Below are 14748 nucleotides of genomic sequence, written 5' to 3'. Positions count from 1 at the left end.
ATGTGACATCCAGACAATAAGCAGAGGACAGAATCATCACAAATAATACCTTCCTTGGAGAAAGAATCGAGATGGAGAAAGGGGTCAATGATGACACCTATAATAAAGAGAGTGATCCAAAATGACACTCACATCACAAGAGGAAGTGAGAGGGATCGAAGGTAACATCATGATATGAGACAGAGAAGGAGAGAGAGGAATAAACGATGACAGCTAAATCACAGTCAAGGAAGACGAGGAAAGGATCAAAGATGATACCAGGTTAGATACAGTGAAAAAGAGGGAGGTATTCACTCTGATCAAAGAGAGAGGGAACAATGATGACAACTGAATCACAGACAGAAAAGGAGAGAAAAGAATCAAAGATTACACCTAGATATCATTTAGAGAACAAAGATAGGATTCAAAGAAGGTAGATTGATCACAGAATTTGAGGCACAGAAGGGGCTAAAGGGATGATAGATGACACCCTGACCAAGAGGCAGATGAGGAGAGATGATTACTAGATGGTTCACAGATTACAGATAGGTAGGCCAGAGAGGGCTTAAAATGGCAATGGAATCACAGGCAAAGAGGGTGAGAGAAGAATTAGGGCCTAATTTAGAGTTCCTCGTATGAGTTACTCCGTCACAAACATATATATATGGATATACTGTAGTAGACTGTACCTTCTGATTTAATGGCACTTGTGTTGAAATGTTGCAAATGGACACATGTGAAACTCAATAAAGTTTGTTAAAAAAAAAAACTATGGATATATCGTCCTCCATATTACAAGTGCCGATGGATATAATGCATTTGAAATACTGCAGACTGGATATCCATCATGTTTGCGACAGAGTAACCCCTCTGCTGAACTCTAAATGAGGCCCTTAGTGATGACACTTGGACCCCATTCAGAGAAGGACAGGGAAGGGATCAAGTATTAGAAGCAGGGAAAAGATAGCAAGACGCCCCGATCAAAAGGTAAGGAGGAAAAAGTAGGATAAAACAAATTAACCAAAGTCATAAAAGGGGCGCAACAAGCAAACATGGGAGCTGCATGTATGGGGAAGATATGTCAGACTTATACAGAAATATAAATGAGGATATGTAAAAAGTGTATGTAAAAAGTGAATGCGTCTTGTGCAGGATGCCATTTAAGATCCATGGCATTACAGTATGCACAAGCATAGGCTGGACAAGTGAGCATGTTATCCATTTTATGATGTGAATTTCTATTTCTCAATTCATGCATAAGAGGAAAATAACAAAACATTCAGGACCTGATGCCCGCTCCTCAAACAGAGCCGCCAAGGCCTTCATTGCTCCTACATTGTTGGTGTCCTCTTCCTCCTTGTAGAGAGCTCTCAAGATCTTCCTGCATGCTAATGCCCCCACAACACAGTCTTGGCACTGCAACAGAGCAAACAAACAACACATGTAACAAGTGTAAGAAATTTGTTTCCGTTGTAACTTCTCTATGAGATCAACTGTACCCTCAATTTGGAAGCACAATAATGAAAAAATAAATCAACAAAATAACAAAGTGTGAAAATAACAGCTATCAAGCAAAGTCATTTTGGAGGCACAAAACTAAATCAGACACAGTGGTATTGTATAAAGACTCCAAACCATGGTCCAAAGGCACGCTGGAGGCACATACTTTTATCTGACACATTGGTATGGGGTGAAAGCTATCAACAATGGCGCTCAGTCATGCTGGAGGCACTAGTCCATCACAGATTGTAAATGGCTGCTCTGGCTTGCTGGGCTGTCAATCTTTTTTACCATATAGGGACCTGTTCAAAAACGTAATTATTCAGTAGGTTGAGTCAAACTACAATTTTACTACGTACCTACTACAAGATGCTATTCACAAACCTGCATGCAGAGGTCAATGCTTACACCTCTACTTCCTATAATTCATGCAGAAATCTCATCCCTAATTGGGGTGACCCACCCACAAAAGAGTAAGCCCATTGCCAATTTGAAACTGCACTTCTATAGTAACAGTTATTTTATGCGGATTTGTATAGCACACTATCACCTGGGAGAGTATGCTGACGCTGCAGGTGTGAGTTGAGGCACACCTACTACTACTCAAAAACCAGGTTTTCTGCTTCTTGCGGAATTTCAAGTAGAGAGGAGGGGGCTCTTATGTATAGTGGCAGGTCATTTCATGCTTTAGGCGCGATGTAGGAGAAGGTTCCATCAGCCAAAAAGGTCCCCAAACAGTCGTAAATGTACTCCAGCTGAGGCCTGGAGTATTCCAGCACCATACATGACCAATGTAGGAAAGTAGGATCTGCTTTCACGGTTACCCCCACTTTTTGCTGGTGTTATGCTGTTTTCTAACTAGTCACTGTGCTCTCTCCCTAAATTTGACTATGGTAAGTACTTTGGTACCTTCCCAATTGGCTACTGGTGTACCCTTCTAAGTCCCTAGTATATGGTACTAAGTTAGCCAAGGCATAAGTACACCAGGGGTCTAACATGGGTTGCAGCATGTATTATGCCACCCATGAGAGACCACTCAAACTGTGACTACAGGCATGCCATTGCAGCATGTGAGCTGGTGCTAGCACCACTCATGACAGATATACGTTTTTTATATGTGAGGTCACTGCACTTAAAACCTATAAGTCACCCATTAGACAGGCCATTCAATCCTGAATGGGGGTGCTAGGTTATAAGTGTGAGGGTGCCCTGCATGAGCAGGACACCCCTAAAACCACTGAGTTGATTCTCTAGGCTTTGTAAGTGTGAAAAGCCATTTAATACATATAGTGGATATCAAGTCAATTGGGAGATGTCTAACTATATAGTGGCTGCACCAAAACCGCTCATGTTTGGTATCAAACATGTTGGAATAATACCCAAACACTGATTCCAGTGTTGGATGCAGGATATGTATTCAAAGGTACCAGCCTGTCTGAGTCTAACAGTAAGCTAGTGCTGCTGCTGATCAAGGACACAATTTTGCCCTCATGCTGCTGAGTCAGGCTCGAGCAGAGGAAGGTAGAACAATAGTTTTCCAGTCACTGGGAGGTTTGACCACCTCTGAGACAGGACTTAGTGTATTGGGCTGGGATGGGGGCTATTAACAGTGCCAGCAGACTGCTTAGAAGGGTATATATGGTGCCATCCTTGCATACTCCAGTTGGAACCAGTTCGGGGAACCCTCAGCTCACGCTTTGCTGTGAAACTGGACAAAGGACATGGGAGTATCCTCCCTCTGTCCAGCCCCTTTTCCGGGAGGGAACCTTGAACCATCCCAACCCTTTCCCTGGGGTACTTAAAGGCTTACCTGTGGGTGGCTTCAGATTTGTTATGGGATAAGATTCAGATCCGAAACCACTTCAACTTCAACCGTCTTGGCACCGTGGGCTTCGTCGGACTTCGCTTGGCACCAAGACTGCATCAAGGAAGACTCTTGCTGCTCCTGGTCTCGTCGTCCTGCCAGTCTTCTGCGTCATCTGTGCCTGTGCTTCATCCAGGTTCTTCTCTAGGTCTGTGGGCATCAAAGACACCCAAAGGAATCTCCCTTGGAGTGAAGGCGTCACTCCCCTGCATATGCAGCCATCGCAACCAAGCCGACAGGTCTGCTGCTTTTGACGTCCTATGGACTCCGAAAGGCTCTGCAACCCAGGTGGTGGTTCTACAACTCCCTCGAGGGCTGCACTGTCTTCTCAGCAAGTTTGAGGCCAGTATCCCTAGTCGGAGCTACTGTAACAGAAGAACAAGTTACTTACCTTCGGTAACGCTTTTTCTGGTGGATACAGTATCTGACTGTGGATTCCTCACCTTGTGAATATCCCCTGCGCCAGCAACATTCGGAAACTTTTGTAGCAGTCCACGCCGATGGGGTCGAAGACGACGTCACAGAGACACGCTGACGTCACCGGCTCCATAAGAAGACCTTGTCGGCGTGATGACGTCAGTTCCGCCCCTTTTTTCCGTGCCTTTGAGGCACACGGACAGACTGACAGCAATATATATATACACAGTATACACAGTACACAATATGCATATTGTTAGAGTCGGGGATCTCTGGTTGGCGCAAGGTTGCCCTTGTGTCAAGCAGGAACCCTCTCCTCCACGTCAGGGCGCAGGATAACCCCTCGCGAATGACCCTTGCTCACCCTCTAGGTGCGTGGCGTGAGCAGCCAAGGCGATTCCTCAGGCGTTGTTGGTTAAGCACTTACAATCGTACACACAGTAAATACATCAATCCCCCCAGAAACGGACACCAGGCTTGGATATATATAAAAATACGATTCTTTATGTAAAAATAAGGTATATATATCTCAACAGACTTATCACAAGACCAATAACGTTTTCGCTAGGCCACCAGGTTATACAGCAGGCAAATGTTCTTGGTTCGTAGTTTCCTTACTCGTAGTTCCAGTACTCACAGAGATCGGTTCCGGCGAACGGGGAAATAAGGCGTTGCGGGCCCCGAGCCCGATACTGGACTCCTTTCGTGATTAGGAGAGTCGGCACAGGTCGGTGCGACTCTCAGCTTGGGAAGTGTTCTTGGGTCCTCAATCAGCAGGTGTGGGCACGTAGGCAGGCGCGGCCAGCGACCCTTTAGCACGGCGGTGCAGGAGGGTCTCCACAGCGGGGGCGGCGCGGCCTGAGATGTCCGGGGATAGCGAAGCGGGGTCGCAGGGCACGGTCAGTGCAGCTGGATGACCCGGCGTAGATCACAGTCGTCGGACGGCTTCCGGCAGGAGGGGTGATAGCGCGTTCAGCGCACTCCAATGGCAGGCGGTGACAGGGATGCAGGCGGCCTGGCCCGGGAACAGAGAGCGGCTCCGGACGGAGCGGGGCTCTCACGGGTTTGAGGCAGGCGAGCTTCTGGGTGTCACGGCCCTAGGAGGGGCGATGAGGGGCGCAGTCTCTTTTCCAGCGGGATGCACACACGGCTCGAATTGGAGGACGAGCAAGAAGCACAAAGAACCCACTGTTCCTGGGGTTCAGTTCAGGGGGCAAGCTCAGATCAAGCCCTTGGAGAATGTTTCAAGCACAAAGTAGCAAAGTCTTTTCAGTAAGTCTCTTCCTCTCCTCTCTCAGCAAGGCAAGCAGCAGGCCAGCTCCTCCGGCGTCTTCTTCTCCTTCTAGTCGGGCAGAGGTTCTTTGTGGTAAACAGGATTCTGATTTCTTAGGAGCCAGGCTCCTACTTTTATACCATGATTCTTTTGTTCTTTAGCGCCAGGGGGCCTAGGCCTGGCTCAGTCCAGTTCTGGAGCACTTTGTTATGGTGACTCTGCTCTCTCCTTTCAGCAGCAGGGCAGAGACATCAGCCGCCCCACAGGGGGTGGCGCCGGCTTTGTGGTGGCAGAGCACAGGTCTATTCAAGAGTCAAGGTGTACTCCTCCCACCCATCCAGGTGTAATCTCTCTACCCACCACCTGGCAGCCAACCTGTCTCTGGGGATTCCCCAACCCTGCTCCTTACTGTTGCCAGGCAGAACACATACACACAGCAGAGGCGGACTGAGATGGTCAGGTCAGTAAATACTAACTTTCTAAAAGTAGTATTTACAAACCCAGGATATTAAAATAAACTTGACTACAAGAAGTATTTTTTCATCCTGAGTTCAGGCATACTAAACTTGACACTTCTACCATGCTCTCTGAGTCCACTGGGGTCACAGCGTTGGCGTGATCCCGGCAGCCCATTCTGGCCTATGGAGAGCAGGTAGCCTTCAATAGTGAAAAACGACAAGGGCTGTAATTCACTACTAAGACATGCCACCCACATCAGGGCATGTCCTACCTTATGCCTTCAATGCACCCTGCCCTTGGGCCTACCAGAGGGGTGGCTGATATGTAGGTAAGGGAAGGTTTAGGGACTGGCAAGTGGGGGCACTTGCGCAGTCAGCGCGACAGTCCCAGACTGCACGCAGGGTCTGCGGTGGCAGACCCTAGACACATTTTACAAAGCCGCTTTCTGTGGGTGGCGCAACCAGCGCTGCAAGCCCACCAGCAGCATTGGCATTCACGAGCCCTGGCACCCCTGGTGCACTCTACTGGGGACTGACAGTGAATCCAATCAACCAATCATGGACATCCATTACAGGTACACTTTACTTAGGGAGCACTTGCACTGCGGCACGGATTAGCCGTGGCGCAGTGCCCTGAGCGGACAACACCAGCAAAACAATCGAGGCACACCATCAAAAAGTGGAAGGGAAACTCACGCCAAGGTGCCAGGTCTAACACGTGTCCCCTCCAGCTGAAATGTGGGGAGAACTACCCTTGCCCAGGGGGTTCCTCGTCACTAAGGCGGAAATACCTGGACAGACCGTCAGCGTTGGCGTGATCTGTACCAGGACGGTGTTCCACCGTAAAGTCCATACCCTGTAGGGAGATGGACCACCTCAACAGCTTCGGGTTTTCACCCCTCATTTGCATCAACCATCTGAGGGGCCTGTGGTCCGTCTGAACCCGGAAGTGAGACCCAAACAAGTAGGGTCTTAGCTTCTTCAGCGCCCAGACCACAGCAAATGCTTCTCGCTCAATTGCACTCCACCTACTTTCCCGTGGAAGTAACCTCCTACTGATGAAGGCTACGGGTTGGTCCCAGCCCTCCTCAGTCATCTGTGAGAGAACAGCCCCTACACCATGCTCTGAAGCGTCTGTCTGCACTAGGAATTCCTTGGAGAAGTCAGGGGCCAAGAGCACGGGCGCCGTGCACATGGCAGTCTTCAGGGTGTCGAAAGCTTTCTGACAGGTGTCAGTCCAAATCACGTTCCTGGGCTGCTTCTTAGAAGTCAGCTCTGTCAAGGGGGCAACGATCGTTCCATAGCCCTTGACAAACCTCCTGTAGTACCCAGTGAGCCCCAGGAAGGCCCTCACTGCGGTCTGTGTCTTGGGGGGTTCCCAAGCCAGGATGGTCTCAATTTTGGGTTGCAAGGGTGCCACCTTGCCACTCCCCACTTGGTGTCCCAAGTACACCACGGAACCCTGCCCGATCTGGCACTTGCTTGCCTTGATCGTGAGGCCTGCTCGGCGCAGCGCCATCAACACTTCCCAGAGGTGGCGCAGGTGTTCAGGCCAGGTGGCACTGAACACTGCGATGTCATCCAGGTAGGCGGCACTGAACGCATCCCGCCCAACCAGTACCTGGTTGACCAACCTCTGAAAGGTGGCAGGGGCATTCTTCATCCCAAATGGCATGACTCGGAACTGGAAGTGCCCATCTGGTGTAGAGAATGCTGACCTCTCTTTGGCCCCATCGGTCAAGGCGATCTGCCAGTACCCAGACGTTAAATCAAACGTACTGAGGAACCGGGCAGCCCCCAGCCGATCAATGAGCTCATCAGCTCTGGGGATGGGGTGCGCGTCAGTCTTCGTGACTGAATTGAGTCCTCTGTAGTCCACACAGAACCGGAGTTCAGGTGTGGCTCCCGGCGCAGCAGCCTTTGGGACCAAGACCACGGGGCTGGACCAAGGACTGCTGGAGGACTCAACCACCCCGAGCGCAAGCATTTTGGAGACCTCCTCCTTGATGCAAGCTCTGACCCTGTCAGTTACCCTGTAAGCCTTGTGCTTCACAGGTAAGCTGTCTCCTGTGTCCACATCATGGACGCACCAATCTGTGACACCAGGAACCAGGGAGAATCGGTCGGAAAACTGTCCCAGCAAGTGGCGGCAGTCTTCCTGTTGTTCGGGCGTCAGGGTGGGTGAGAGGTTAACTCCATCCACTGACCCATCTTTCTCAGAGGCCACTAAGAGGTCAGGAAGAGGCTCGGTCTCCTCTTCCATTCCATCATCAGTGGCCAGCAGCATGCCCACTTCGGTCCTCTCTAAGTGGGGCTTAAGGCGGTTAACATGTAGGACCCTCAGAGGGTTCCTGGGAGTCTGCATGTCCACCAAGTAGGTGATAGGACTTTTGCGCTCCACAACCTCAAATGGACCGGTCCACTTATCCTGAAGTGCACACGGCTCCACTGGGGCCAAGACCCACACCTTTTGTCCAGGTTGAAGCTCTACCAGAGTGGCATTCCGGTCGTACCACCGCTTCATCTCCTCCTGGCTGGCTTCCAGATTTGCCTCAGCAAGTTGCCTGAAACGCCGAGTCTGGTTTCGGAAGGCCAGCATGTAACTATATACATTCTGGGGAGGTTTCCTGGGAGATTGCTCCCAGCCTTCCTTTACCAAACTCAGAGGTCCTCTTACCGGGTGACCATACAGAAGCTCAAAGGGGCTGAACCCTAGAGACTTCTGCGGCACCTCTCGGTAAGCGAAGAGCAGGCATGGCAAGAGGACGTCCCACTTACGCCTCATTGGACCGTCCAGGCCCATGATCATGCCTTTGAGGGTTCGGTTGAATCTCTCAACCAACCCATTTCCTTGGGGGTGGTAAGGAGTGGTGAACTTGTAAGTTACCCCACACTCCTTCCACAGGGATTTCATATATGTGGATATGAAATTGGTCCCCCTGTCGCTCACCACCTCTAGAGGGAATCCCACTCGGGAGAAAATTCCCATCAGTGCCCGTCCCACCACGGGGGCCCTCACTGTCCTCAGAGGGATGGCTTCAGGGTACCGGGTGGCATGGTCCACCAAGACCAGGATGAACCTGTTGCCCAGGGCTGTCTTGGGGTCCAGAGGCCCCACAATGTCAATACCCACTCGTTGGAATGGCGTACCGACCACAGGGAAAGGTTGCAGAGGAGCCTTGTGCTTCCCTCCGCTCTTACCACTTGCCTGGCAAGTCTGACAGGTTCTGCAGTAGGAATCTGAGTTCTTGTGCATTTGGGGCCAGTAAAAGTGGGTGACAAGCCTGTCATAGGTCTTGTCCATCCCCAAATGTCCTGCTAAAGGCACATCATGAGCCAGCCCCAGTAGGAAGGTTCTGAACTTCTGGGGTACCACCAGCACACGGGCTGACCCAGGTTCAGCAGCCTTAGGCTCGGAATACAGGAGGTCACTCTCCCAGTACACGTAGTGTGTTTTGGCCTGAACACCATTGGCCTGGTCTGCAGCCTGTTGCCGCATACCCACGAGAGAAGGGCATTCTTTCTGCTCCCTGCAGAATTCCTCCCTGGAGGGACCTCCTTCTTGCTGCCAATGGGTCAGCTCAGGCAAGTCTCCCAGTTCGGCAATCTGTTCCCCGGTAGGCTCCAGAGCATCCCCCTCAGGGTCTACTTCCTCCTGGGCCGTGGGAACTTCGGGGGCCGGTTTCCCGCGCCTCCTGCGCCTTCTCCCTAAGGCCGGTTCCTGGACCTCTCCCTCAGGCTCCAGGACCCTCTCAACACCCCTACTGGCTGCCATGGACCGGGTGGTCACGCACGCCCAGTCGGGTAGACCCACCATCCTCAGATGCGTGGTCTTCTCCACCTTTTCCCAAGGGGAGCTCTCCAGGTCGTTCCCTAGCAGACAATCTACAGGCATGTCAGTTCTCACAGCGACTTGTAGAGTACCAGAGACCTCCCCCCACTCAAAGGGAACTTGAGCCATTGGACAACGACTCTCTACGTTGTCAGCATTGACAACCCTACAGTAGGCATTGGGTACAATCTGCTCTTGAGACACCAGGTGTTGCCTCACCGAGGTCACGCTGGCTCCTGTATCTCTAAGAGCCTCCACCTTCCTTCCATTGATGGTCACCACCTGCCCATATTTCTTAGTGTTAGAGGGCAGGTAGGTTACAGGGACCATCTCACTGTCTCCTAGCGAGACTAGGGTCATCTGCCCGGGACCCCCACCCTCCTGGACTGATACTTCCTCCCCAAAGTTAACACTAGCTACTTGCCGGGGGGGAGCACCAGTGGGTGCGGTCTTACCAAACAGGCGACACTTAGGATCAGAGGCAATGTGACCCGGGTCACCACACTTATAACAATTGAAGGGCCCCTTTGGAACAGGTCTACCTGTCGGAGCCCCGTTCTGCTGCGGGGGTGGGGGAGGCTGAGAACCCTTCTGCTGGTTCCCTTGGGAGTTACTTTGGGGGCCTTTTTGGAACCCCTTCTGTTTACCCTTGTCCCCCCCACTCTTCTGCTGGGGACCCTGCCCACCTTTGGCGGAGTCTCCCACTTGACCCTTGTGGACCCTGGTGCTGAGCCAGCGGTCCGCCTCCTCAGCAAGCTTCCTCGGGTTGGACAGCTTGCTATCAATCAGGTGCTGGCGTAGCTCAGGAAAACATTGACTGGACAAGTGCTCCCATGCAATTAAGTCAAGCAGCCCTTGATAATCATTCACTTTGCTACCCTTCACCCAACCATCCAGCGCTCTGCAGAAAAAGGTCACATACTCCACATACGTACTCTCAGGGATCTTCTTCGTCTCCCTGAACCGCTGTCTATATAGCTCCGGAGTTAACCCATACCTGGTCATTAAAGCTTCCTTCATATGGGGGTATGAGGTTTGGAGATCTAAGGGTAAATCTAACAGGGTGTCACGCCCTTCAGCAAGGAACCTTCCCCACAACCCCGCTCCCCAGTCTTTCTCAGGGACCCGGTGTGAGGACATGGCCACCTCGTAGGCTCTAAACCACTGCCCTATGTCATCCTTTCTAAAATACTCCTTTACTACATCTTTGGGGATGTACACCTTGGACTCTACCTGCACTGGTGGAGTGCTGCCACCAGAAGGAGCGGTGTCCAAACTTTTCGCCTTCAGCTCCAACTCCTTCAATCTGATATCATGATCCATTTGGCGTTGTTGTGCCTCCAGGGCCAACTTCTGCTTTTCCATTTCCATTTGTCCTGCCAACTTTGCCATCTCCATTGCATGCGCCCTGTCTGCTGCCCTGTCTGCCAGCTCCTCTGGCGACCGGACTCTGCTGGGCTCCTCAAGGTTGTCGGGCGGAACGATGTCCCCCGCATTCCGTGGGTCTCGTGACTCCTTCCAGGCTCTCAGCGCCTTCGTGTACTGGTTCTTCCTCTTGAATCCAGCATGGGGGACTCTGAATTTTACACTGTAGCCTTTCAATTGCTCCATCGTGTAGCCTTCCAGTCTCTCCCAATCCACCTCATCTATTCCAGAAATCACAGAGAGTGCTCTCCCAGCGGAGTGTGAGCCAGGCATGGTTGCAGTAATGGCAGATGTCTCAACAAAGTTCAACAGCTCAAAACCTGTGGCTGCGTTATTTGGTCTGCTCTCACTATCTGGTGATTAATAATTCACTGTATGTAAATTACAAGTGCAAATCCAAAAATCCCAACCGCTGCCAACAATGTTAGAGTCGGGGATCTCTGGTTGGCGCAAGGTTGCCCTTGTGTCAAGCAGGAACCCTCTCCTCCACGTCAGGGCGCAGGATAACCCCTCGCGAATGACCCTTGCTCACCCTCTAGGTGCGTGGCGTGAGCAGCCAAGGCGATTCCTCAGGCGTTGTTGGTTAAGCACTTACAATCGTACACACAGTAAATACATCAATCCCCCCAGAAACGGACACCAGGCTTGGATATATATAAAAATACGATTCTTTATGTAAAAATAAGGTATATATATCTCAACAGACTTATCACAAGACCAATAACGTTTTCGCTAGGCCACCAGGTTATACAGCAGGCAAATGTTCTTGGTTCGTAGTTTCCTTACTCGTAGTTCCAGTACTCACAGAGATCGGTTCCGGCGAACGGGGAAATAAGGCGTTGCGGGCCCCGAGCCCGATACTGGACTCCTTTCGTGATTAGGAGAGTCGGCACAGGTCGGTGCGACTCTCAGCTTGGGAAGTGTTCTTGGGTCCTCAATCAGCAGGTGTGGGCACGTAGGCAGGCGCGGCCAGCGACCCTTTAGCACGGCGGTGCAGGAGGGTCTCCACAGCGGGGGCGGCGCGGCCTGAGATGTCCGGGGATAGCGAAGCGGGGTCGCAGGGCACGGTCAGTGCAGCTGGATGACCCGGCGTAGATCACAGTCGTCGGACGGCTTCCGGCAGGAGGGGTGATAGCGCGTTCAGCGCACTCCAATGGCAGGCGGTGACAGGGATGCAGGCGGCCTGGCCCGGGAACAGAGAGCGGCTCCGGACGGAGCGGGGCTCTCACGGGTTTGAGGCAGGCGAGCTTCTGGGTGTCACGGCCCTAGGAGGGGCGATGAGGGGCGCAGTCTCTTTTCCAGCGGGATGCACACACGGCTCGAATTGGAGGACGAGCAAGAAGCACAAAGAACCCACTGTTCCTGGGGTTCAGTTCAGGGGGCAAGCTCAGATCAAGCCCTTGGAGAATGTTTCAAGCACAAAGTAGCAAAGTCTTTTCAGTAAGTCTCTTCCTCTCCTCTCTCAGCAAGGCAAGCAGCAGGCCAGCTCCTCCGGCGTCTTCTTCTCCTTCTAGTCGGGCAGAGGTTCTTTGTGGTAAACAGGATTCTGATTTCTTAGGAGCCAGGCTCCTACTTTTATACCATGATTCTTTTGTTCTTTAGCGCCAGGGGGCCTAGGCCTGGCTCAGTCCAGTTCTGGAGCACTTTGTTATGGTGACTCTGCTCTCTCCTTTCAGCAGCAGGGCAGAGACATCAGCCGCCCCACAGGGGGTGGCGCCGGCTTTGTGGTGGCAGAGCACAGGTCTATTCAAGAGTCAAGGTGTACTCCTCCCACCCATCCAGGTGTAATCTCTCTACCCACCACCTGGCAGCCAACCTGTCTCTGGGGATTCCCCAACCCTGCTCCTTACTGTTGCCAGGCAGAACACATACACACAGCAGAGGCGGACTGAGATGGTCAGGTCAGTAAATACTAACTTTCTAAAAGTAGTATTTACAAACCCAGGATATTAAAATAAACTTGACTACAAGAAGTATTTTTTCATCCTGAGTTCAGGCATACTAAACTTGACACTTCTACCATGCTCTCTGAGTCCACTGGGGTCACAGCGTTGGCGTGATCCCGGCAGCCCATTCTGGCCTATGGAGAGCAGGTAGCCTTCAATAGTGAAAAACGACAAGGGCTGTAATTCACTACTAAGACATGCCACCCACATCAGGGCATGTCCTACCTTATGCCTTCAATGCACCCTGCCCTTGGGCCTACCAGAGGGGTGGCTGATATGTAGGTAAGGGAAGGTTTAGGGACTGGCAAGTGGGGGCACTTGCGCAGTCAGCGCGACAGTCCCAGACTGCACGCAGGGTCTGCGGTGGCAGACCCTAGACACATTTTACAAAGCCGCTTTCTGTGGGTGGCGCAACCAGCGCTGCAAGCCCACCAGCAGCATTGGCATTCACGAGCCCTGGCACCCCTGGTGCACTCTACTGGGGACTGACAGTGAATCCAATCAACCAATCATGGACATCCATTACAGGTACACTTTACTTAGGGAGCACTTGCACTGCGGCACGGATTAGCCGTGGCGCAGTGCCCTGAGCGGACAACACCAGCAAAACAATCGAGGCACACCATCAAAAAGTGGAAGGGAAACTCACGCCAAGGTGCCAGGTCTAACACATATCAACACACTCAGTGTGGAAAATAAATAACAAAGCACAAGAATTAACATAATGCTTTTGACAGTGATGAACACACTTGAAACCCAACAATAGAATTACAGGCATAGAAATACCGGTATAGAAGGATGGACAACGGGGAGGCGGGTGGGTCAGTGAGGAATCCACAGGCAGATACTGTATCCACTAGAAAAAGCGTTACCGAAGGTAAGTAACTTGTTCTTCTGATGGATACATCTGCCAGTGGATTCCTCACCTTGTGAATAGATTCCACAGCAGTCCCCACTCCCGGAGGAGGGTGTGCACCCTTCTATACCAGAAAGTCCTGAAGGACGGATCGCGCAAAGTGTCCGTCCCTCCTCACCTCGGTGTCTAAGCAATAATGCTTTGCGAAGGTGTGGAGGGAGGCCCAAGTTGCCGCCCTACAAATATCCTCCACTGGAACACCTCTAGCTAAAGGAGATGTGGAAGACTTTGCTCTGGTAGAATGAGCCCTCAAACCCTCCGGAGGCTCCTTACCAGCTAGGGAGTAGCATATCTTGATGCACAAGACAATCCACCTGGAAAGGGTGCGCTTGTGCACCGCTCGACCTTTCCTGCAACCAGCAAAGCCCACGAAGAGCTGATCATCAACTCTGATGTCCTTTGTCCTGTCCAGGTAAAAGCTCACCACCCTCTTAGGGTCCAAGCGATGAAGTCTCTCCTCCTCCTTGGAAGGGTGAGGGGGAGGATAGAAAGAAGGAAGGGTAATGGACTGCCCCAGATGGAAGGGAGTTACCACCTTAGGCAAAAACGCAGCCCTGGTCCTAAGTACCATTCGTTCAGCATGCACAGTCAAGAATCGGGGTTTTGAACTTAGAGCTTGAAGCTCACTTACCCTCCTTGCCGAGGTGATTGCAATGAGGAATACCGTCTTAAAGGACAACAGCCTCAAGGGACACTTGTGTAAGGGCTCGAAGGGAGAACCCATAAGATAAGTTAATACAAGGTTCAAGTCCCAGTGAGGCATAACAAAAGGAGACGGAGGAAACTTGTTTGTAAGGCCCTTTATAAAACGAAGAACAATAGGTGATTTGAATAATGACGGCTGATCCGGCAAACAAAGGAAAGCCGACAAAGCCGATAAATATCCTTTCACAGTAGCCACAGCAAAGCCTTGCCGAGCCAGAGAAAGAGCAAACTGTAGAATGTTAGACAGACGAGCCTTCAAGGGATCAATGGACCTCTCTCCGCACCAAAGCACAAATTTAGACCAGCTATATGAGTATATAGATTTGGTGGAGTGTCACCTTGCCGATAAAATAACATCCACCACATCTGGTGGGAGACAGAAAGAATTCAGGTTGCCCCGGCTAATCTTCAGGCATGAAGGTGTAAGCTCTGG

General features: G+C 51.5%; 1 protein-coding gene across 1 annotated transcript in view; it reads right to left on the bottom strand.

The window, feature by feature from the left end:
- Positions 1-14748, bottom strand: part of LOC146808461 (transient receptor potential cation channel subfamily M member 2-like) — a 3976112-nt gene that overhangs the window by 2957255 nt on the left and 1004109 nt on the right. The window contains exon 15 of the mRNA XM_085623954.1: positions 1266-1395. Coding sequence (XP_085480080.1) covers positions 1266-1395 — 130 coding nt within the window. The remainder of the gene's footprint in view (positions 1-1265; positions 1396-14748) is intronic.

The sequence above is a fragment of the Triturus cristatus genome, chromosome 8, assembly GCF_964204655.1.
Source record: "Triturus cristatus chromosome 8, aTriCri1.1, whole genome shotgun sequence".
Lineage (NCBI taxonomy): Eukaryota > Metazoa > Chordata > Amphibia > Caudata > Salamandridae > Triturus > Triturus cristatus.
The sequence above is the reverse complement of the archived record's forward strand: the minus strand, read 5'-3'. Positions and strand labels throughout refer to the sequence as shown.